The 22,741-nt window shown below is 36.0% G+C and overlaps 1 protein-coding gene across 2 annotated transcripts in view; it reads right to left on the bottom strand.

The window, feature by feature from the left end:
- LOC149798239 (vascular endothelial growth factor receptor 1-like) overlaps positions 1-22,741 on the bottom strand; it is a 157,820-nt gene that overhangs the window by 53,651 nt on the left and 81,428 nt on the right. For both annotated transcript variants that reach the window (XM_089963358.1, XM_089963357.1), the window contains 4 exons: positions 14,872-15,052; positions 9,270-9,420; positions 3,147-3,271; positions 1,260-1,643 (listed from right to left, as the gene is read on the bottom strand). In XM_089963358.1, the coding sequence (XP_089819484.1) occupies positions 1,260-1,643; positions 3,147-3,271; positions 9,270-9,420; positions 14,872-15,052 (841 nt within the window). The remainder of the gene's footprint in view (positions 1-1,259; positions 1,644-3,146; positions 3,272-9,269; positions 9,421-14,871; positions 15,053-22,741) is intronic.

Below are 22,741 nucleotides of genomic sequence, written 5' to 3' on the forward strand. Positions count from 1 at the left end.
ATCTGCAGAAATTGAACACGACTGACTTAAACATCCTGTTTATATTATAGTGATAAAAATCACAAAAGAATATGATTTATTTTCTGGAGATCCAACTCAAATTTCAGCAACGATGTACTTTCGTCTTGTCGGTCAGCAGATTAAAGATCTAACAAATGCTATGCTCACAATTTCTGAGAAAATAAATCATATTCCTATCAATTTCATGCACATATATCTCGATGAAATGTCATTCAAATTGGCTAGGACACCTAGTAAGCAGCTACCCTATGCCAACACCAAATGGTGTCAGCGAATTCCAACTTTTCGATTGGCAGTGGACTCTGACCCAACACCCCAACATCAATGTCTAAATATCAAAAATTGGGGGCATGGGTCAGAGGAAACTTGGACTAAGGAAAAGTCTAAGTTGCAAACAGTTCAGAGCACAAAATGGTCTCCTTTAGATGATGGTTTAAGGCATGGCCACAGAGTATAATAAACTGGTAGAAAATGCTGCTTTCTATATTTAGAATTTCCATTTTCATCATCAGTTTCGTGCTGAAACTTTCTTGTGTGCGTCATTTACTTTGTTTAAACAACCAGATGTTGAGAGTGTTAAAATCAGTGATGTGGCATTGACTGGATGTGGACCGAAGAGACAATACAATGAAATGAAACGAAATAAAAACAGCTTAACAATTAATTTTTAACAAAAATGCAACCTCATATCATATTTTCAGATCAATGACCGTATGACCATACAAATGGGCTTTATTCCATACAAATACAATAAAATACGGACGGGTAAACAGGTCTGCAGTCATCAACAGGAAAGTGACCCCTATATCTTGCTTCCAATTATCATAAGCTTGACAAAAGGCAAATAATAAGTCATAAGAAAGAAAAAATAATACCAAATAATGCCAAAATGTTTTCCAAACTTCATCATACATGGCCAGTGGAAGCATATATTAAACTAGAAATGTGTTCAAAGAACAATGATATCACACCAGAATGCCAGAAACTATCTGAATGCAAAACTTTACAAAGATGGCAACAGATGGATGAACAAAGGTAAAACTAAAGGATGAACAAAGGTAAAACTAAATGTCCTCTGTTAGTTATGGTAGGATACAAAAGTTACATAGTGTGAATAGTAAGTGATAGGCATAATCTTGTTTAGTATGAGTATCCTATGCTGATATATGTGTACAGTTATCTGCTCTATAAACTTAAAAATGATACAAATGTTGTTGTGCAATGCTGTTATTACTCACCTGTTACAATAAAAGTGATGTTATCTGAGCCATTCCCCATTGTATTACTCACAAAGCATTTGACCCATCCAGCTTTCTTTGCAGCCAAAGACAGAGAACTTTTATTATTCTTGATCGATTCAATATAGTTATCAGTTATTTTGGGAAGCAAATTTAACACAGAATATGCACTTCTTCGTCTCCTGTCGTTTGGACTGACACTTCGGTTTATTTTCTGCCAAGCATCAGGATTAACAGAACAATTCGTCAGATTTTCACAGGGTTGCCAATACCAGTCAATCTCATCTGGTGGTGGAACAGACTGAGCCAAACATATCAAATCGTATTTTAAATCACGTAGGTAAAATTCATTTGCGTTCCCGGTGATTTTTACTACTGGTGCATCTGTGATAAAGAAAAATGTTATTGATATTTTTTTAAAAACTTTAATACTTCGTTAAAAACTACAAAAACAATAAAATGCATGTACAATGTGAATAAATAATGTTTGGGTATTAAGTAAACTTCCCGAAACTGACCCAACAGCTTCTTATGCAGTCTAACAATACATTTTTGGTCTCCTTAAAGCCATTTTGGTCTCCATAATGCCATTTTAATACCAATGCAACCTTGTTAAACTAGACAGCTGCACTGGCTCAGTGGTTAGTTTTCCAGACTCCTGACTCAAAGGGTGCTGGTTTGAATCCTACCATCAGATCAGCCTGGGTCAGCCTCCATGGTGTGGCCTTAGGCAAGGCTCTTTACTTCAATTACCATAACACTAAATAACCTACTTGTGTTGCCATGCCATAAAGCACCAAACCACACTCCTTGAACTAGCCAACGTTATAAATGGTTCAAATGTCTGGTCATAACAGTTTCTGATTCAGGGAATTTCAATGTAGTAACAAAATAATTTGCACTTCTATAATGCAATGTAAATTACACTTTGTTTTGTATATTACAGACAACAGATACTGTAAGGATCACATACATTTTCATATTGTTCAATTATCTAACCTGTATATAAGTATCACTAGCCCTTAATTTGCATTTGTCAGATTAATTACACTTAATGCATATTTATGCATTTAATTTAGAATTCAGAATCTACTGATGGAAATAAGCATGCAGATATTATGATAACACAAATTATTTTATACTCATATTACTTCAAGATTTTTTATTTACCCTGAAAAGTATGTATATTTGTCATCATCTCATCTGTATGTTTCCAAAACAAAATTTGGGTCACTCATCCAACAATTACACTGGCAAATTTTTCACTTCATATACTATTTACTCTGAAAAGTATGTATATTTGTCATCATCTCATCAGTATGTTTCCAAAACAAAATTTGGGTCACTCATCCAACAATTACACTGGCAAATTTTTCACTTCATATAATATTTACTCTGAAACATTATTTATGTAATTACTGTGGTGATTTCTACTACCGCTTAAACTACTACCATCACTAGAATATCCAAGGAATACAACCACTATTTTGTATAATGCCTTACTTAAATATGAGCTGCCTTTCTTGGCCAGGAGAACTATTCTTTGTTACTAAATTTAGTCAGGCCATACAGTTCGTTGCTACTATTAATAATACAAAATTATATTTGGTAAAAGAGAATGGACTTCTAGCAAGAAGGGACTGTATCCAAAGACAAGTTGTCCTTAAATGTAAGTTTATAAAGAATCTTAGGTCTCAAATAAAGAATCAAATTGGTTTTGTGGTTTCTTAAGACAGTTGGTCTCTAAAATAAGTGACCTTAAGACAGAATATAAATTACACAATTTGCTTTTTTCTTTTTCTTTTTTCATAATATTGTGAGAACAGCACATATGTGTCACCACTTTCCTTGACAACATGCAAGTTTCTTAAAACATTTCTTGCTTACGTTCTACAATCAACTCCATGGAAACAGTTGTGTTCTGATCAGCAGTGTAAGCCTTCAATGTGTAGGTTCCTGCATCGGTTCTCCTGGGGGATCTGATGGCATATGCTATCATATTCACTCCTTCACTGCCAAGGAAAATAGGAAAACAAATACAATGAAAAGACTGAAGCATCTTTATATCTGGAAATACACGTTTTTTTGTTTCTTATGATTTAAATATTTATTCCAATTTCTTTGATTTTTATGTTGATTCTAGAGCAAGTTCTCGCAACATATATTAAATATATTAAACACTCATGCCTGCAGTAATGTTGGCAGAGTTAGAATTTTAGCACTTTGTGCCAGTTGTATGATTAGTCAGCACAACAATTAACATAAAAAATTTAATATAAATACTTACATAACAAGGTTTGTTTATGTTATGGATGATATCATTATCAATTTATTTAATCGACAAAATGAAAAAAATCAAAGAGACTTGAGGGAAAACAACAAATATGTTACAAAACTATTGAAAAGGATCAAAACTCACATTTTTTTCATAAAGAACCTTTATGTTTGAAACTGAATATCATATTTACTTGTATATGGCTAAATGCAAAAACAAATAGACTCTGACCCAACATCATTTAAAGTACTAGCAGATCTGGGTCAAATTGTATTGATCCAGATCTAGAGTGCATTACATGATAGCAGATTTGAGTTAATGCAGTTTGTAGTTAGAGTGGATTTACATGAGTACTCAATAGTTCCACTATGTCACTGAACCTTCTTCAGCACCAAAATAGTTCTTTAGCTATTATCTACGGCCAGGAAGCCAAATGTTGGCTGGAGTAAGTAGCTTATACGTATGGCATAACAAGAGTAAGAAATGTAAGAATAAAGTGTGCCTAGTAGACTCTGGAGAATTATGACCAAGGGGTCTCATGACCAGGACCTTTGGTCAAATTACAGTCTTTAACTAAACTTACTGTGCTTAAAATATTCATATCTTCAGTAACCTCTGACCTCTACACCCAAAGCTATGAAGGTTTCTTTATTACAGACATCCACAAAGTTTGGTCATGAAATTTACTCATAAAATTATCCAGCAAGCTCATTTTATTTCTATGCACCACAATGTCTGACGACTTTTTAAACCCAAAATTAATAAATTTCTTTCTTACAGAATGTGCAAGTCATCTATGATCTTTTATGAGGGCACAAAGTGAAAACAAATTTTTGTGCAGAAACAATTTTTCTTCTTTCAGTTACAATGACTTTGAATCAGAAGGCCTCTTCCATACACAAGGTGCAAGCAATCCACACAATTTGGTCCAGTTCTGTGATGTAGAACTAATGTTACTGTTTGAAAACAAAATGTTCTTCTTTAAGTCACAATGACTTTAACTTTTAATTTTTTTAAATCTGAAATCAAAAGTCTCCTACTTTAGCCAAAGTGTGAGACAGCCACAAAGTTTGGCAAATCTAAATGGTGGAGAACTTGAGTTACTGGTGGAAGTTAAATTTATAACAGACTAGAAGTGTAGTCAGAAATTCTGCCCCCCCCCCCCAACTTAATTCTAGGTCACCTCCCAAAAAAAATTGACATGTTTGATGATAATTTTGGTCCCCCATGCAGCTCAATTATGGGGCAACTTGTGTGTTTATACTCCTATGTAAAAGACAGAAGGAATGACAGAAAACATCATAACAAAGTGAGCATATCAAAACTGGCAGATCACACAAAACAGACAAAAATGTAGACAACATTGAGCTCAGATAAATCAACAAGTATTAACTGCATTTAAACTCACATGCTGATGTTAACCATTTTTAAAAATTACAAATAACAAGTCTGTAAAATCTTGCATCAGGACTTTTCTATGTAAACAATTGTAGGCAGGGTTTAAGGTAATGATGAAATGATTTATACTTTTCCACCTGCTAGGATGAAGGCCCTAGGAGGTTGCTGAGGTTGAGAAAACCTGGAATGAAGATCATAAAACTGAGCTCAAGACTGAGACCAAGATTTTAATTCAGCCAATTAAATATTATGTGAAATTTTTAAGTTCTATCCAAATGGATATCAAAATCTCAGGTTCAAATTCAATCTTAGATGTTTAATGATTTCCAACCTTGAGATGTCAGCAACATATGTTAAACCATAAACATGGAGTTACAGGTATGTCACCTCTGAGGTATTTGTTGTAAGGTGTTCAAATAACAATATGCTAATTTGCTTAAGTATGTCACCCCTGTAGTATCTGTTGCAATGTGCTCAAATAATACTATGCTAATTTGCTTATGTGTGTCATCTCTACTATTTGTTGCAATGCATTCAGTTAGCAACAATCTAATCCCTCTAGTGTGTCATCTATGCTATTTGTTGCAAGGTGTTCAGTTAGCAACAGGCTAATCCCTCAAGTGTGTCATCTATGCTATTTGTTGCAATGCATTCGGTTAGCAACAGTCTAATCCCTCTAGTGTGTCATCTATGCTATTTGTTGCAAGTCTAATCCCTCTAGTGTGTCATCTCTGCTATTTGTTGCAAGGTGTTCAGTTAGCAACAATCTAATCCCTCTAGTGTGTCATCTCTGTGCTATTTGTTGCAATGCATTCAGTTAGCAACAGTCTAATCCCTCTAGTGTGTCATCTCTGCTATTTGTTGCAAGTTGTTCAGTTAGCAACAGTCTAATCCCTCTAGTGTGTCATCTCTGCTATTTGTTGCAAGGTGTTGAATTAGCAACAGTCTAATATTTCTAGTGTGTCATCTCTGTGCTATTTGTTGCAAGGTGTTCAATTAGCAATAGTCTAATCCCTCTAGTGTGTCATCTCTGCTATTTGTTGCAAGTCTAATCCCTCTAGTGTGCCATCCCTGCTATTTGTTGCAAGGTGTTCAGATAGCAACAGGCTAATCTCTCATTTGGAATGACGTGTTGCAAGATGTTCTGATAGCAAAAAGCTAATCTGTGCTAGATGTACATAGAACAATCAGATAACTGGCTCAAGTTGTTATCTCTGCTATTTCTGAAAGGTGTTCACATAACAAAATGCTAATCTGCTCTATTAGTTATACTGTATTTCTCACAAGATAAGCCCAGGTGACCAGTCTAATAATCTGTCCAAATGTTGCAGGGGGGGGCTTGTTATCAAACACACTGTGTACGCATGCAAATATCACCTATTCACACACTTTCCACCACCAGTTATGATGCTTACATGCTCAATAGTACACAATCCAATGGTAAGCTCTACACCAGTGGTAAGTTACTGATTTCTATCAACTTAACAATCACATGTATATCTGCAGTATGGTATAAAACAGTCATAATAAACTCTAACGGTAAACCACTGATTTCTATCAATGTACTAATCTCATATGTATTTACATTATGATATACAACAAAATGGCAATCAACTCCAACGATAATTGCATTAGAATATACAATACAGTGATAATCAAATCGAATGGTAAACTACTGATTTCTATCATCCTACTAATCTCATATGTATTTGTATTATGGTGTACAATCTACACCACTGAAAAACTTATGATTTATTTACTTACCAAATAAATATGTAGGTAAACCTCTCCCTCAATAACTCATGCACAAAGGGGTCCACAAACATAGACTGCACTATAAGCAAGGCACGAGTTACCGAGGGACCTCCAAATTTGTTAAAAACATCACTTTGACATAGTGGAAACCATTGGAAAGGGGAGCAGCATTATGGAACTTGGCTATTCATTGACTGAATCCTCATTTTACAATCACATCGACAATAATTTGTAAAATGGCTGCCTTGTTATCTTTTATCACAGTTATGAAAGAGTCTGTTAATTTAAGGTAGTTTATGTTTGTTACATAAAACAATAAAATTTATAAGTGTTCATATGAAGTGAGTTCACCTGACATATGACCAGGGCTACTAGATTTTAAATTTGTAGGATTTTCGTGCTTTTAATTTTTCTTTTCTTTCACCGCCTTTATTTGATTCAAGAGACACAATTAATGTGATAATACAAAGCAGGCCAGCTTTTAATTCAGTATAACAATATAATAAATACTTCCGGAAGTCAGTTATTAATACACTGTCTGCACTTAATTATGTTCAGAGAAACGCTCGCAGACATAGCTGTTATGGTAGATTGATGCATTGTATGTTTTAATTACAAGAGGACACATTGCATTTGTGACGATTACACTTAAAATGAACAAAAAGATAGAACTATAACACAAATTTCAATTATTAAAAAAATTGTTTAATTTGTATTTATTTATTAAAGTACTGCCTCCACTCGGCATGAGTAACATTTTCATTGATCAAACTTTTCATACATATTATTAATTGCGGTGTGCTAGGTATGTCTGTTTGGAAAGAAAATGTAAAATAATTGTATGACCTATTTTTAAATTTCATATTTCATAGTGTTGATTAAAATTTCCAAGTCCTATCTACTGTTTAAAACGATAAAGCGAGCAATACATCAAAGTTTCTGTTACCAATTTTGATCGCGATTTCCTTTAAGTTCAACAAATAGAGATCGATTTTTGGGGTATTTTCTGGTTTAAAAAATGGCACCTGACACCACATTATAAGCAGAGTGCAAGTTATCAAGGGAGTGGTGTATTAGCATTATGGTGTACAATACAGTGGTAATCTACACCACTGGTAAACTTATGATTTATATATACTTACCAAATACATATATGTAGGTATTAGCATTATGGTATCCAACACAGTGGTAATCTACACCAGCGGTAAACTACTGATTTTGATCAACTTTTGTATTAGCATTATTATTCATTTGGCAAATGCTCCTCAGCATTTAATAATTTCTTTTCTGCATTACCTTCTTTAGTACTGCCAACTTCAACTGAATTCCATCAAATGGTTCTCTAACTATTCTCTTAATATTCACACCAATAAAACAAGCATGTTTACAACACCCAAGGTTAGTAGTATATTTCTTTAAAAAAATTCCAGGTTTTTTCAGAGTTTTTCAAGGTTCAAAATCATGTTTTTCAAGGTGCATTATTACATTAATTTTAAAGGATTCATATAATAAACTGCATGTAAACACAAGTTACTATTTTACTATTACTTCATACGATGAACATTTCTTGCAATTTAAAAAAAAAAAAGATGAAGTCGAGAGTATTGACACTGATGTCAGTCCCATTAATATTAAACATCCTACATCTGGGCATTAGAATAATGTACAGTCACTGAAGAATGTTCATTCGACTCTAATAACACTACACTATTTACAAAATCCAAAATATTTGAATTCTTCAGCTCTTGTAGCTTGTCATCAAATTGTGTTTCAAGAGCTCCAAGTTCAATGATTTTGTCCCTAACACTTTTCCTCAAACTATTTGATGTCGTGATAATTTAAATTTTTCTATGGGTCTCTGCTTTCAATGCACAGTTATCAGCAGCAGATGCCACTGTCTCTGTCTTTTTCAGTGTCTGCTTTTCTTTTCTAACTCTACTATTTCTCATCCAGTGCTTTCGTTTTTGTCCTCTTCTCTCTTGCTCAAGGTTTTTCCTCTGTTCATCTAAGTACATGCTGTGCCTACTGTAAGCATTGCCTGCATTGATAAGCATTCTTGGTGTTATATCAATTTGGCAAATTCCACCAGCATTTCTTACATTGTCAATACTCACTCTCCTTGCAACCAGTCCTTTCCTTCATATTTACATCTTCACACTCTTTACTGGTAGAAAAGCCCCTTTCAGTGGTAGCCTGTCATGGGAAGACTTTACAGGACCCCCATTCAATAATTCCTACTATGAAAATGAGATCTGAATAACAATATACTTTTTAAAGAAAAACCCTGCTTTAAACCCATCTCAAACCCACCGATGAATATTAAATTCATGGGGAAAAAATCTAAATTAATGTGTGCTCCTGTGCTGAGGTCTCATTACTTATATGACTTAAAATTTGTTAAAGCTACATTACAAATCCAAATCATATACACACACCTCACCTGCTCTGCTGTACAGTGGCAGTAACAAATGCAGTCAGGTTTCTTACAAAACCTTTTTCAAATTCAAACTAATTTTATTCAGTGGATCTGTTATATTTTTAATGGACTGTCCAAAAGATTTTTGGGACACTATGCCTTTTACCTTTGCGGTTTACTGATAAGTATGTTGTCCTTGTACCATTCAAATTTGGGTTTTGGGTAGGCTTCAAACTTTACCACCATCACAGTTTCAGGAGACCCTTCCTTTGTTACATACTGTGTCTGTAGTGGTTCTAAGGTAACAAATGTCTTGTCTGCAAGAAATGAAAATATTAAAAATACCAGAAACAAAAATTATGAATATATATAAATATTGTATGGTTTAATTTTTGCTATATATATTAAAAAAATTGATCACACATTATGAAATAGAAGAACTCCACCCGAGCATTGTTTTAAAATTTCGATCAAGCTTAAGGAAAGGTGAGCAATATTTACTCAGGTAATAATAATAATAATAATAATAACAATAATAATGAGGACTTTGTATAACACCTAATCTTTAGAAGCTCTAAGCGCTTTACAACATTAGACAACTCCCACCAGGAAGATAAAAAAACATATAATAATATTATTACAAAAACAAACACCATGAAATTAGAATAACATTAAAAAATAAAAAAACATGCTGAGAATATTTCAGGTAGGAAACATTATTAGGTCTTTAAGTTTGTTCTTGCAGTCAAAATAAGTGAGTTTTGAGAGCCCTTTTGAATGTGATCACCGTGTCTTTGTGTCTAACTTCAGTGGGCAATTCATTCCACATTGCTGGGCCTTGGTATGCAAAAGAACACTGTCCATACGACTTTGTTTTCATAGTGGGAATAATAATACCCATACATTCACCACTTTTTTCATATCCCACCTCTAGCCCATGATGGAGATGAGTCTATAGCGAAGACAAAAAGGGAACAATTCTTCTGAAAATTAATTAGTACAATGACTGGTCAGCATTTACATATTCTGATGATGACCATAATAAGTCTAACAACAATTCACTAAAAACTGCAAGAGTAGTTGCATTCACAAAATTCTCTTACACTATGCATCCAGCTACAATTAGAAAAAGAAAAGAAACCTCCCAAAAATCAGGAGGCAGAAGGAGTTGTCGATATGTGCACCTTCACATAATTTGCTTTGCACACTGGCACCATTTCCATTTAGAACCAGTTAGACATCATAAGTCTTCTGGTGAAAGCATAATGTCTACATGACTATCAATCCAGAAGTAATAATAAAATTTGCCACATGACTACTGTGGTGGCCATGTTGGAAGTCAGACTGGCACCATTTTCATTTATAACCAACTAGACTTCATATGAAGTCTTTCAGTGAAAACCCCATGCTAATATTATCATTCATTCAGGAGAAGGTCTGATAACAAGATTTTCAATATGTCACTGTGTTTTAGCAATACTGGATGTCTGAGTGGCACCAATTTTATTTTAGAACAAGCTTATGGCATCATAAGAAGTCTTAGTAAAATATGATGTTGATATGAACACCATTCATAGAGAGTACTGATAACATGATCATTGAGATGACAGCCATATTGGATGTGTGAGCACCACCATTTTTATTTAGTACCAATAAAACATAAGTAAACTGTTGAAAACCCCATAATTAACATACCTTTGTGCAGAAGGAGTAGCCATAACAAGATTTTGAAGATGGCTACTGTGATGGCCATACTGGGCATCAGATCAGCTCCATTTCTATATAGGCCCAACTAGACATTATAAGAAGTTATTTTGGTGAGAAGAACATGCTGATATATCAATCCATTTATAAGAAGTAGTGACAACAAATGTTTTGAGACTGTCACTGTGGTGGCCATATTAGACAGCAGATGGACACCATTTTTATTTTGACCAATTAAACAGTCTTCTGTTTAAAACCCATATCAATATGACTTTCCATTCAGGAGGAGCAAAAGCAATATTTTAAAGATGGCTACCATAGTGGCCATATTGGACATTAGATTGGCACCATTTCCATTAAGGTCCAACTAGACACCTTAACATGTCCTTTTCTGAAAACCCCATGCATATATGACCATCCATTCAGGAGGAGTAGCAAGAACAAGATTTGCAATATGGCTGTTCCGTTGGCCATACTGGATGTCCGTGCAGCACCATCTTCATTTAGAACCAACAAGATCATGGATGGGATCCTCAAAGTATCCTAAAAAGATTAGTGACCAAAAAACCTGTGCAAAGAGATGAATGTACTGTAAGCTCTTCTGATGTATAACCAGTTGAGATAAACAAAGGCGGGAGCACTTACATGTTGATAAGATCATTTCTAAATTTCATGGTGATCCACTAAAATGCAGTCAAAAGATTCTATCAGAGATGCAATATCACCTCATCAATATGCATTAACCTCACACTTTATCAAACCTTTCAGAGATCTGATGCTTCAGGACATATATTCCAAATATGATAACGGTCAGATCTGAAATAAAGTCTCCAGAGAGGTTTAGCCTCACTGAATCACTAAGTGGTATGCAATATTACCTCATTAATATGTGTATTATCTCTGATTATTTTGAACTTGCCCATGATGTTCATGATATAAGCATATATTCCAAGTTTGACCAAAACTGGAGCAGAAATAAGATTGGTAGCAAGTACAGCCAATCAGATACAAGATCACCTCATTAATATGCACATATCTCATTATTAATGAAATCATGTGAGATCTTCTGATACAAGCATACATTCCAAAAAAAATTTCTCAAAATGGCCAGTGGGGGAAGGTATTTCACAGAATTTGTGGCATCTTTTGCAAAGTTGAGGGTACTGAAGGTGATTTTCACTCTATGTGCCATTTCTTCCAGCACAAACTTACAACAACCCTGGTCATGCGCAGAACTAGGTGCAATAATAAAACTGCATTATGCTCTATATGAAGCAATATGAAAATGAGGACAATTTTACCAAAGTTCATGGTAATCCATCATAAATGGCAAACACTTAAAAATAATAGCAATTTGTCCCTTATAAATCATGAATGATGCTTACACAGGCACTACTGCATACCCTAAATAGAAATCGTCTTTACCCGTCTCTGACATTACAAGAGAAACGCTGAGGCATCTGTATTTTATGTTAAATTGGCACCTATATCATTTAGGACCAAACAGATATGAAGGATCTCAAATGGGCAATGATTTAATATTGAATTTATGAAATGAGTTGAATAATGTCCAGCTTTTGCTCGCCAATGCTTGCAAAAGCTGGACATTATTCAACTCATAAATTTAATATTAAATCATTACCCATCTGAGATTCTTTTATCACATAGTTTTTATTTCAGTGGAAATTATTTAGTTAGAAGAATGAATAATTTTGTTCATTCTGACAGATGCTGTACCTTTCATTTGTTGTGCATAAAATACAGTCCCAAACAAAGTTGAACTGGTAAAGGTAGACTACTCTTTTACAAGCTATAAATTAAATCCGAATTAGCAGAATGTTTTACAAAGACAAAATCATTTTTCAGCTAAGAATAAGGATCAATGTGTGTAATGTCAGATTGTTTTATATTGTACACAGTAGGCCTAGAGTATGTTTACCCTAAAATGTCACTTTCAAGTAAGAGTTTAACATTTTTTCTGAGTTCATCGTGGTATAAACTGTCAGTTGCCGACTCACACGGCAAATAACGCCCAAGGGGCATTATGTAAGCTGTGTGAGTCGGCAACTGACAGTTTATACCACGATGAACTCAGAAAAAACAACGTTAAACTCTTATAATTGAAATTTTAATTATTTGTTATGTTATTTTATTTGCATCATTAAAAAACTGAAATCATAATTGAGCGTAGTAATACATGTTTGTGGTTTTTCTGTGGCTATTTATAGCACTTGGGATGTCCAGCTTGATTGCAATAAGGTCATCATAATACCAGTCCTTCAACCAACGGAAGCCAAACTTTTTCAATTATTTTTTGTTTGTTTGTTAGAATGCTGTTTTTCTTTAATGCTTACTTCATGTCTGCCTTAACTGGCGGTGTTTCTCTTATGCTGTACACGTGACTCTATTTATAGAAGTGGAAAAGTAGTTCTCCTTACAGTTCATACAGAAATGAACGCAATTCGTTTTGATCACATGGTAACATTCTGACCAATGGAAATGTTACTTTCCTGTACCAGCTACTGGCATTGCAATTATAACTAAACATTACATTGTTGTGATCTTCATGTGAAAGAGGATTACTGGATGCAGAAATTCCCATATTTACTGTAATGTATTTGTGACCGGATATTTGCAGTATTTGATTTGGAACATCAGAATGTAAAACAAAACGTAAACAAATTTCTTTTGGAGTTGGATCTGCATCGCATATTTACTGCATAAATATGCTGTGGTTGGATAAAGTTCTGTCAGTTGGGTGACTGGTTTATGTCCACATTCTTCCATGAATAGAGCTGAGTTTATTTACTTCTGCAAGTTAACATTTAAACCATACTTGTATATAGGGTGGATTTTATGTTACAGATAAACTGCCCCCTCCACCTCCACCCCACACACCCACTATCAAACGAGCAATACCCTTAGTTTCACTTCTTGCTGTTGTTCTTGTATTGGGGTTTTTTACCATATTTCTTATGATGATCTGTGGGGTTAAATTGTCCATATTCAGACAGCCGAGACGATTTTCCCATAATTTCCTTCATGAGTCAAGTTGAAAAATGACCGCCAAAATGTTCATTGAAAACAAAACGTTCCAGAATCATAGCTAAAAAGGTTTTCCCACAATCACAGCCAATCAGTAAAGAGAATACTGCACAATAATTTCATGAGCTTATTTGAACCAACCAGAATCACATAAGGTGATATGTAACACAATGTGATATCAAAAATATGAAACTGCACATACTAGAGAAAAACTGTACAGACTATGTGATAAATATGGATATGATCATCTGCCTCAGAGGGGTAGCAACAAGATTTCCAAGATGGCAACCAAGTCAGATCAGCATCATTTTCATTAATGACAAACTCTTCAACTGAAAATACCATGTCAATATGACTATATGACAAACTCTTCAACTGAAAATACCATGTCAATATGACTATTCATTCAGAGTAGTAGTAATAACACAATTTTTAAGATGGCCATTACAGCTGCCTTGCTGTGTGTCTAGCTACCATCCTTTTCATTTAGGATCAACAAGACCTTGTTATAAATGTGTATAAAGTTTCATGGCAATCCAAGTAACAATACAAAAAACTTGTGCCAACAGCTGGATGATGGACAAATAAAAGACATATTTATGAATGATGGACAACAGCACATCACATAAGCCAATAAGCCATCCTAGTCAATGATGAATAAAGCTAATAATGGGTAATCACTAAAATTGAATAGTAGTAAGATCAGAAATGGAAAATTCCATGGTGCAGTCATTTTCTGGTACATTAGATGTAAAGCTACACAGTATTTTTTTAATGGCAGAATAGGCCAACTTTCTGGAAAAATCTAGCACAAAACTGACACTCAGATTTGCTTTATACAAAAGTGAATACAGTACAGTATAACCTGTCAAAAGATGTCAGTAAAGGCCACATAATGAACAAAAAAACTGTGTTCTTAATGCTAAGGCATCCTTTACACAGAGATGAAGTGCGTACATAAGAGTAAGAAAAGGTGTTAAGTACTTTTCAATGTTTCTAATATAGCACATGTAACAAACCTATAACTGTCACTAAAATATCTTTAAATGCCATCTCCTTGTGAATCTGGACATTACATCTATACACTCCTCCATCGGTCATCGTTGCATTTTTCACATGTATCTCCCCACTGAGAGTGTCCATGTTTGTCATATGTGAAGCTCGAGTTGGCTGAACAATTGTTATGCGACCGGATGGCTTCTAAGTATATAAAAAAGAGAAAGATTACAAATGTACATTAAAAAACAATATGCACTAATGAATGTGATAAAAAAAACTTGTCCACTTCAAAATGGGCTTTACTGCCTGTCTTGGACATTCCTATCAATCCCAAATGTTCTGCTACTAATAATGATCAAATAAAAACAATGGGTTATTGAGAATATTGTTCTATGCATAAGAGGCTTTCTCAAGTTACATTATATTTTCTTTTGTGTTCAAATGATATACAGAAAACTATACATCAGGGGTGCACATGAAGATGTTCTGTCCAGCCCTCAGGGCAAATTAAACCAACACAGACATCTGGCCCATGCACAGTAATTATATTACAGAAATTAGCGTTTGTGGCCCTCAAGTGGTCTTAGAAAATGCAATCTGGTCCTTGGCCGAAAAAGGTTGTGCACCCTGCTATACATGTTTACTGATTATGGGTAAGTTGACAGAAGTCTTATTTATTGCAATGTGACATTTCTGTAAAACAACTGACGACTTACATTGATCCTGGAAGTACTATGAACACCATTGTATGTTGCTTTTTAGTTCTGGGTATTAGATATTGATAGTTAACACACTACATTGTGACTTCTAGTAACATGGTGTATTAGATAGTTATAGTTTAAAACAGTAAGCAGTATACAGGAACAGTGTGATCTCAAGTTGCATCAGTTATTAGATAATGATTGTTTAACATGCCGGGTAGAAAGCTGTCAACATTGCCACTCCGAGCCATAAAGACTATTAGAAAATGATTGTTTAACATACCGGGTAGAAAGCTGTCAACATTAACCACTCCTAGCCACAAAGACTATTAGAGAGTGATAGTTTAACACACAGGGTAGAAAGCTGTCAACATTGCCACTCCTAGCCATAAAGACTATTAGAGAGTGATTGTTTAACATACCGGTAGAAAGATGTCAACATTGCCACTCCTAGCCATAAAGACTATTAGAAAATGATTGTTTAACATACCAGGTAGAAAGATGTCAACATTGCCACTCCTAGCCACAAAGACTATTAGAAAATGATTGTTTAACATACAGGGTAGAAAGCTGTCAACATTAACCACTCCTAGCCACAAAGACTATTAGAAAATGATAGTTTAACATACAGGGTAGAAAGCTGTCAACACTGCCACTCCTAGCCACAAAGACTACTAGAGAGTGATAGTTTAACATACCAGGTAGAAAGCTGTCAACATTAACCACTCCTAGCCACAAAGACTATTAGAAAATGATTGTTTAACATACAGGGTAGAAAGCTGTCAACATTAACCACTCCTAGCCACAAAGACTATTAGATAATGATTGTTTAACATACTGGGTAGAAAGCTGTCAACATTAACCACTCCTAGCCACAAAGACTACTAGAGAGTGATAGTTTAACATACCGGGTAGAAAACTGTCAACATTAACCACTCCTAGCCACAAAGACTATTAGATAATGATTGTTTAACATACTGGGTAGAAAGCTGTCAACATTAACCACTCCTAGCCACAAAGACTATTAGATAATGATTGTTTAACATACTGGGTAGAAAGCTGTCAACATTAACCACTCCTAGCCACAAAGACTACTAGAGAGTGATAGTTTAACATACCGGGTAGAAAACTGTCAACATTAACCACTCCTAGCCACAAAGACTATTAGAAAATGATTGTTTAACATACAGGGTAGAAAGCTGTCAACATTAACCACTCCTAGCCACATAAACTATTAGATAATGATTGTTTAACATACTGGGTAGAAAGCTGTCAACATTAACCACTCCTAGCCACATAAACTATTAGATAATGATTGTTTAACATACAGGGTAGAAAGCTGTCAACATTGCCACTCCTAGCCACAAAGACTATTAGAAAATGATTGTTTAACATACCAGGTAGAAAGCTGTCAACATTGCCACTCCTAGCCACAAAGACTATTAGAGAGTAATAGTTTAACATACCAGTAGAAAGCTGTCAACATTGCCACTCCTAGCCACAAAGACTATTAGAAAATGATTGTTTAACATACAGGGTAGAAAGCTGTCAACACTAACCACTCCTAGCCACAAAGACTATTAGAGAGTGATTGTTTAACATACCGGGTAGAAAGCTGTCAACATTGCCACTCCTAGCCACAAAAACTATTAGATGATTGTTTAACATACCGGGTAGAAAGCTGTCAACATTAACCACTCCTAGCCAAAAAGACTATTAGAGAGTGATTGTTTAACATACCAGGTAGAAAGCTGTCAACATTGCCACTCCTAGCCACAAAGACTATTAGAAAATGATTGTTTAACATACTGGGTAGAAAGCTGTCAACATTAACCACTCCTAGCCAAAAAGACTATTAGACAGTGATTGTTTAACATACAGGGTAAAAAGCTGTCAACATTGCCACTCCTAGCCACAAAGACTATTAGAAAATGATTGTTTAACATACCGGGTAGAAAGCTGTCAACATTAACCACTCCTAGCCACAAAGACTATTAGAGAGTGATTGTTTAACATACCGGGTAGAAAGCTGTCAACATTGCCACTCCTAGCCTCAAAAACTATTAGATAATGATTGTTTAACATACCGGGTAGAAAACTGTCAACATTAACCACTCCTAGCCACAAAGACTATTAGAGAGTGATTGTTTAACATACCAGGTAGAAAGCTGTCAACATTGCCACTCCTAGCCACAAAGACTATTAGAAAATGATTGTTTAACATACCGGGTAGAAAGCTGTCAACATTAACCACTCCTAGCCACAAAGACTATTAGAGAGTGATTGTTTAACATACCGGGTAGAAAGCTGTCAACATTAACCACTCCTAGCCAAAAAGACTATTAGAGAGTGATTGTTTAACATACCAGGTAGAAAGCTGTCAACATTGCCACTCCTAGCCAGAAAGACTATTAGAAAATGATTGTTTAACATACTGGGTAGAAAGCTGTCAACATTAACCACTCCTAGCCAAAAAGACTATTAGAGAGTGATTGTTTAACATACCGGTAGAAAGCTGTCAACATTGCCACTCCTAGCCACAAAGACTATTAGAAAATGATTGTTTAACATACAGGGTAGAAAGCTGTCAACATTAACCACTCCTAGCCACAAAGACTATTAGAGAGTGATTGTTTAACATACTGGGTAGAAAGCTGTCAACATTAACCACTCCTAGCCAAAAAGACTATTAGACAGTGATTGTTTAACATACCGGTAGAAAGCTGTCAACATTGCCACTCCTAGCCACAAAGACTATTAGAAAATGATTGTTTAACATACCAGGTAGAAAGCTGTCAACATTAACCACTCCTAGCCAAAAAGACTATTAGAGAGTGATTGTTTAACATACAGGGTAAAAAGCTGTCAACATTGCCACTCCTAGCCACAAAGACTATCAGAAAATGATTGTTTAACATACCGGGTAGAAAGCTGTCAACATTAACCACTCCTAGCCACAAAGACTATTAGAGAGTGATTGTTTAACATACCGGGTAGAAAGCTGTCAACATTGCCACTCCTAGCCACAAAGACTATTAGAGAGTGATAGTTTAACATACCGGTAGAAAGCTGTCAACATTGCCACTCCTAGCCATAAAGACTATTAGAAAATGATTGTTTAACATACTGGGTAGAAAGCTGTCAACATTAACCACTCCTAGCCACAAAGACTATTAGAGAGTGATTGTTTAACATACCGGGTAGAAAGCTGTCAACACTGCCACTCCTAGCCATAAAGACTATTAGAGAGTGATTGTTTAACATACCAGGTAGAAAGCTGTCAACATTGCCACTCCTAGCCACAAAGACTATTAGAGAGTGATAGTTTCATGTTGTAATCTGATCTCATACTTCAGGAACTTTTATGAAGAAAAAAAAATGTACAGCTTTGCAAGAATATGAAAAACATATTTTTTGCATAAAAAGATAAGAAGCCAGTAAAATGTGAAATGTAGGTCACAGTGATCTGTTTTTGTGATAGGGGTGCGATCCTAACAGAGATGCATAGTCATATAGTTTTTGTGATGAACAGATATTGAGAAGAAACTTATACCACAAAATTTAACAAGTTAGTAAAGTGCAAAATATAGGTCAAAATAACCTACTTTTGTGCTGAGGATGCAGTACTTGTTCATAAAAGTGCATCCCCTCCCCAAGTTTCACGATTCCAGGTATAACAGTATTTATACAATGTTTTAAAAAAACTGAGGTAAATGCAAAAGCTTAACCAGAAATGTAGTTTTTTGGGGGGTAAAACTAATTTTAATTGTGCAATACTTACCTGTCACTATTGCTTAGCTATCTATTTTCATGCCGAAAATATACAGTCCATATGATGTAAATACATCCTCCCAGAGTGGAGAAAAAGTCATTATGACCATTTGACCTTTTGCACACCACTCTGCTGCAGGCCATGCACAGATGCTAGATGTACCCATATGTAAACTTTTCACAGACAACAAATATGCAAGATATCAGAGTGGGGTGGGAGGAATAGCAACAGGTAAGTGTTGCATAATTCAAATTAGTTTTACCCTCCCAACTACATTTTAATAGCAGCTATTACTTATCCTGTCACTATTGCTTAGCTGAATTCGTCAGTAAGGTGGGTAGGCTGATGTCAAACTGATCAAAAACAGAAATTAAATGTACTCACCGTAGAGGGGGAGATCCATTTCTACAGAATATTTGTGTCTCTCTGAGTAACACGCTGAGCTGCAACAATGGGACCCAGAGAAAAAATGCCTGCTCTCTGTTGTGCTAATGAGTGGAGGTAGAAGGAGGAAAATATATCATGAGAGTGACAGAAAGCTGCTTTCATTATATCCTCCAATGGCTCAAACCTCATGGTCTTTAAATTTCATAAAGGTGAGGTCTCGAGTGTACCCTCATTTGATTGTCTTGACAATCCACCGGGAGATAGTGGCAGCTGAAATGTCTATGGAGCCCTTAATAGGGAGAAAGAGATATTTCCTACCTTTTTTTTTTGTGAAAGGCATGAATTTTTCACTTCTTCATCTCAATGAGGCAAGGGTTAGAAGGAACACAGTTTTGAGTGTGAGATTCAAAAAGGGAAACTTCACTCAATGGTTCATAAGGTGTTTTGGTTAATGACGAAAAAACACAGGAAAGATTCCATCCAGGCACAAGGGAGCGATAAGCCGGTCTCTGAAGCTAAAAAAAGCTTTATAAGATCTGCAAGATGAGGATCTGAACCGATGTCTGGTCTGTGCCCTGTGAAAATTTAAATTGTGTTGGAGATGGCAGCTCGAGAGCTATTGATAGTGGATACTGAACATCTTTTCGTCTCAAAGAGGGACAAAAGGAAATCAGCAATGGAAGATACAGAAGGGTGGATAGGATCAATGTGTTTCCTACTGCACCAATCACAGAAGATTCTCCACCTGGCATCATAAACTTTGGATGTAGAAGCTCTCCTGGCTTGAATGATGCAACTGGTGACTCTGTCCGAAAACTTGTTCTGGCAGAGAGTAGTTTGAGATGAGCCAGGTATGAAGGTGGAAAATGTCTGGGCTGTTGTGGAGAAGGGATCCACATTGCTATGACAGGAGATCCTTCCTCTGTGGTAGAGACCTGGGTCGATCTATCAAGAGGTCTAGGAGATCACTGAACCATGGTCGGGGCCACACAATGGGGCAATGAGAATGATCCAAACAGTGAAAGTTCTGACTCTTTGCAGAACTTGAGGTAGCAGTCAGAAAGGTAGGAAGGCATATGGGAATAGGCGATCCCACTGGAAGCTGAATGCATCAACTGCCCATGTTTCTGATCCAAGACAGGAGACACATAAAAGGAAAGCTTGTTGTTGAGCTTGGTTGCAAACAGGTCCACTACAGGTCTTCCCCAGAGGGAAAATAGTGACTCTGTTACTGAATGGCAAAGAGACCATTCTGTAAAGATGGCTCGGTCTGTTATGGACAGGCTGTCCGCTAATATGTTCATCTTGCCCAGAATGTGGAGAACTCAGATTGTGACATTCTCTGTGGATGCCCAGAGGAAAAGGTTCCAGACCTCCATGCAATGAGAAGGCAGACCTGCCAACATTGAAAAAATCAAAATCAGGAAAATCACCATTAAAAATCAGGAGGCAGGGTAAAAAATCAGGAGGTACTAGAGTAAGGTGTATATATCATGATAACGATGTATATTTTTTTATTTCAGCCCACTGAATGTTGCAGATTTGCATTTCTGCAAAAGTTCATCATTTATTTGTCCTTGGGTGCCAAATTTGCCAACAAGAATAGCTTCCAGGGTTGATGCTGACAGGCTGGCTCTTTGACTAGTTCTGTTTTTTCTGACCACTGAGAATGCTCTCTCAGCATTGCTGTTGCTGTGGAGTATTGAAAGTACTGATAGCATTACTCTCCCTAGGGTTGGAAACAACAGTTGGCCAGATCCAACCTTTTTTTCCCCGAGAGCAACCTACTGATGATCTGCTCTTTCCATATTCAATTCTGTGTCTAAATTGTAGCTTTGGTACAGCTGAAACTCTCTATGTAGATCATCAGTGTTGATTCCTTCCATTCGGCTGGAGAAAAAGGTCAGGTCCTTAAATGATGCTAGAGATCGTTTAGCCACATGTGCAATGCTTGCATGAATGAGTAAGTCATTCTTTAATGGAAATTTTTCCTTCATGTATGACAGTGATTTGATCGGAAATGTCCTACAGTGCATTATTGTCTGTAACTGTGCGTCATTATTCATCTTCTCAAGAAGTTTGTTGGTTGCCTCACCCAAGTCCTGAGAACGAATGTACAAACTTTCATTTTTTACATCAATTGCTGTGATGTCTGTCTTGTCAACAATGTACTTTGGCTTAATAACAATAGAAAGGAAGTCTCAGTACATAGAGAGCAGAATGTCTCTGATCTTGTGAATTAGAGGCTTGTCATGCTGTAGAGCTTGGTTGATTATGTCAAAACTGTTCTGAATCCAGCTTAAAAACTGGTGGATGAAAACCGGAAATGATCCAAATCAAGCTGGATAAGGTAAAGTACTAAGAAACATATCAGACACAGAAAAACCAGATACAGAAACTGGGAAACGGAAAATGCCATTTTTGTAAATCGGGGAATCGGGAAATAGGTCAAATTTTTTCAGTAGGGTTGGCAGGTCTGAGTAGGGGCTGTGTCCCTCCTTGACATCATAGGTAGGCTATGAAAGATGTGTTGTCTGAGGAGACCATGACACACTGGCCCCTTATTAGGTCGACACACCCTTGCAATGCTAGAAATACTGCTTTCATTTCTAAGTTGTTGATATGGAAAGGCAATTCAGCCCAAGCCCAGGAACTGTGGTGAATTGTGCCCTCCAGCTCTAATTGGGCTCCCCAGCCTGAATCTGATTCATCTGTGAAACAGAACAGGGATCAGGTTCATGGGGACCACCATCAGGCATCTGTGTCAATTCGTCCACCAAAGCAAATGGTGGTGAAAAACTGGTCCTAAAGGGACTAGGGTTCACAAAGAAGTTCTGTGTGGTTTCCACGTTGCCAGGAGGAACTGTAGAGGATGCATGTGAAGACTTCCTAAAGGAACCAATTCGCCAGAGGCATTCAAGGATTCTGAGTAAGGACAGAAAAAGGCGAGCAGATAAAAAGGTTTTCGCTCATAGCGTCTCTAGGAGAGCCAGGATTCGATCTACACAATCCAAAGTTCATTCCCATGTA

This window comes from Sinohyriopsis cumingii, chromosome 6, assembly GCF_028554795.1.
Source record: "Sinohyriopsis cumingii isolate HCF-2022 chromosome 6, ASM2855479v2, whole genome shotgun sequence".
In the NCBI taxonomy this organism is placed as follows: domain Eukaryota; kingdom Metazoa; phylum Mollusca; class Bivalvia; order Unionida; family Unionidae; genus Sinohyriopsis; species Sinohyriopsis cumingii.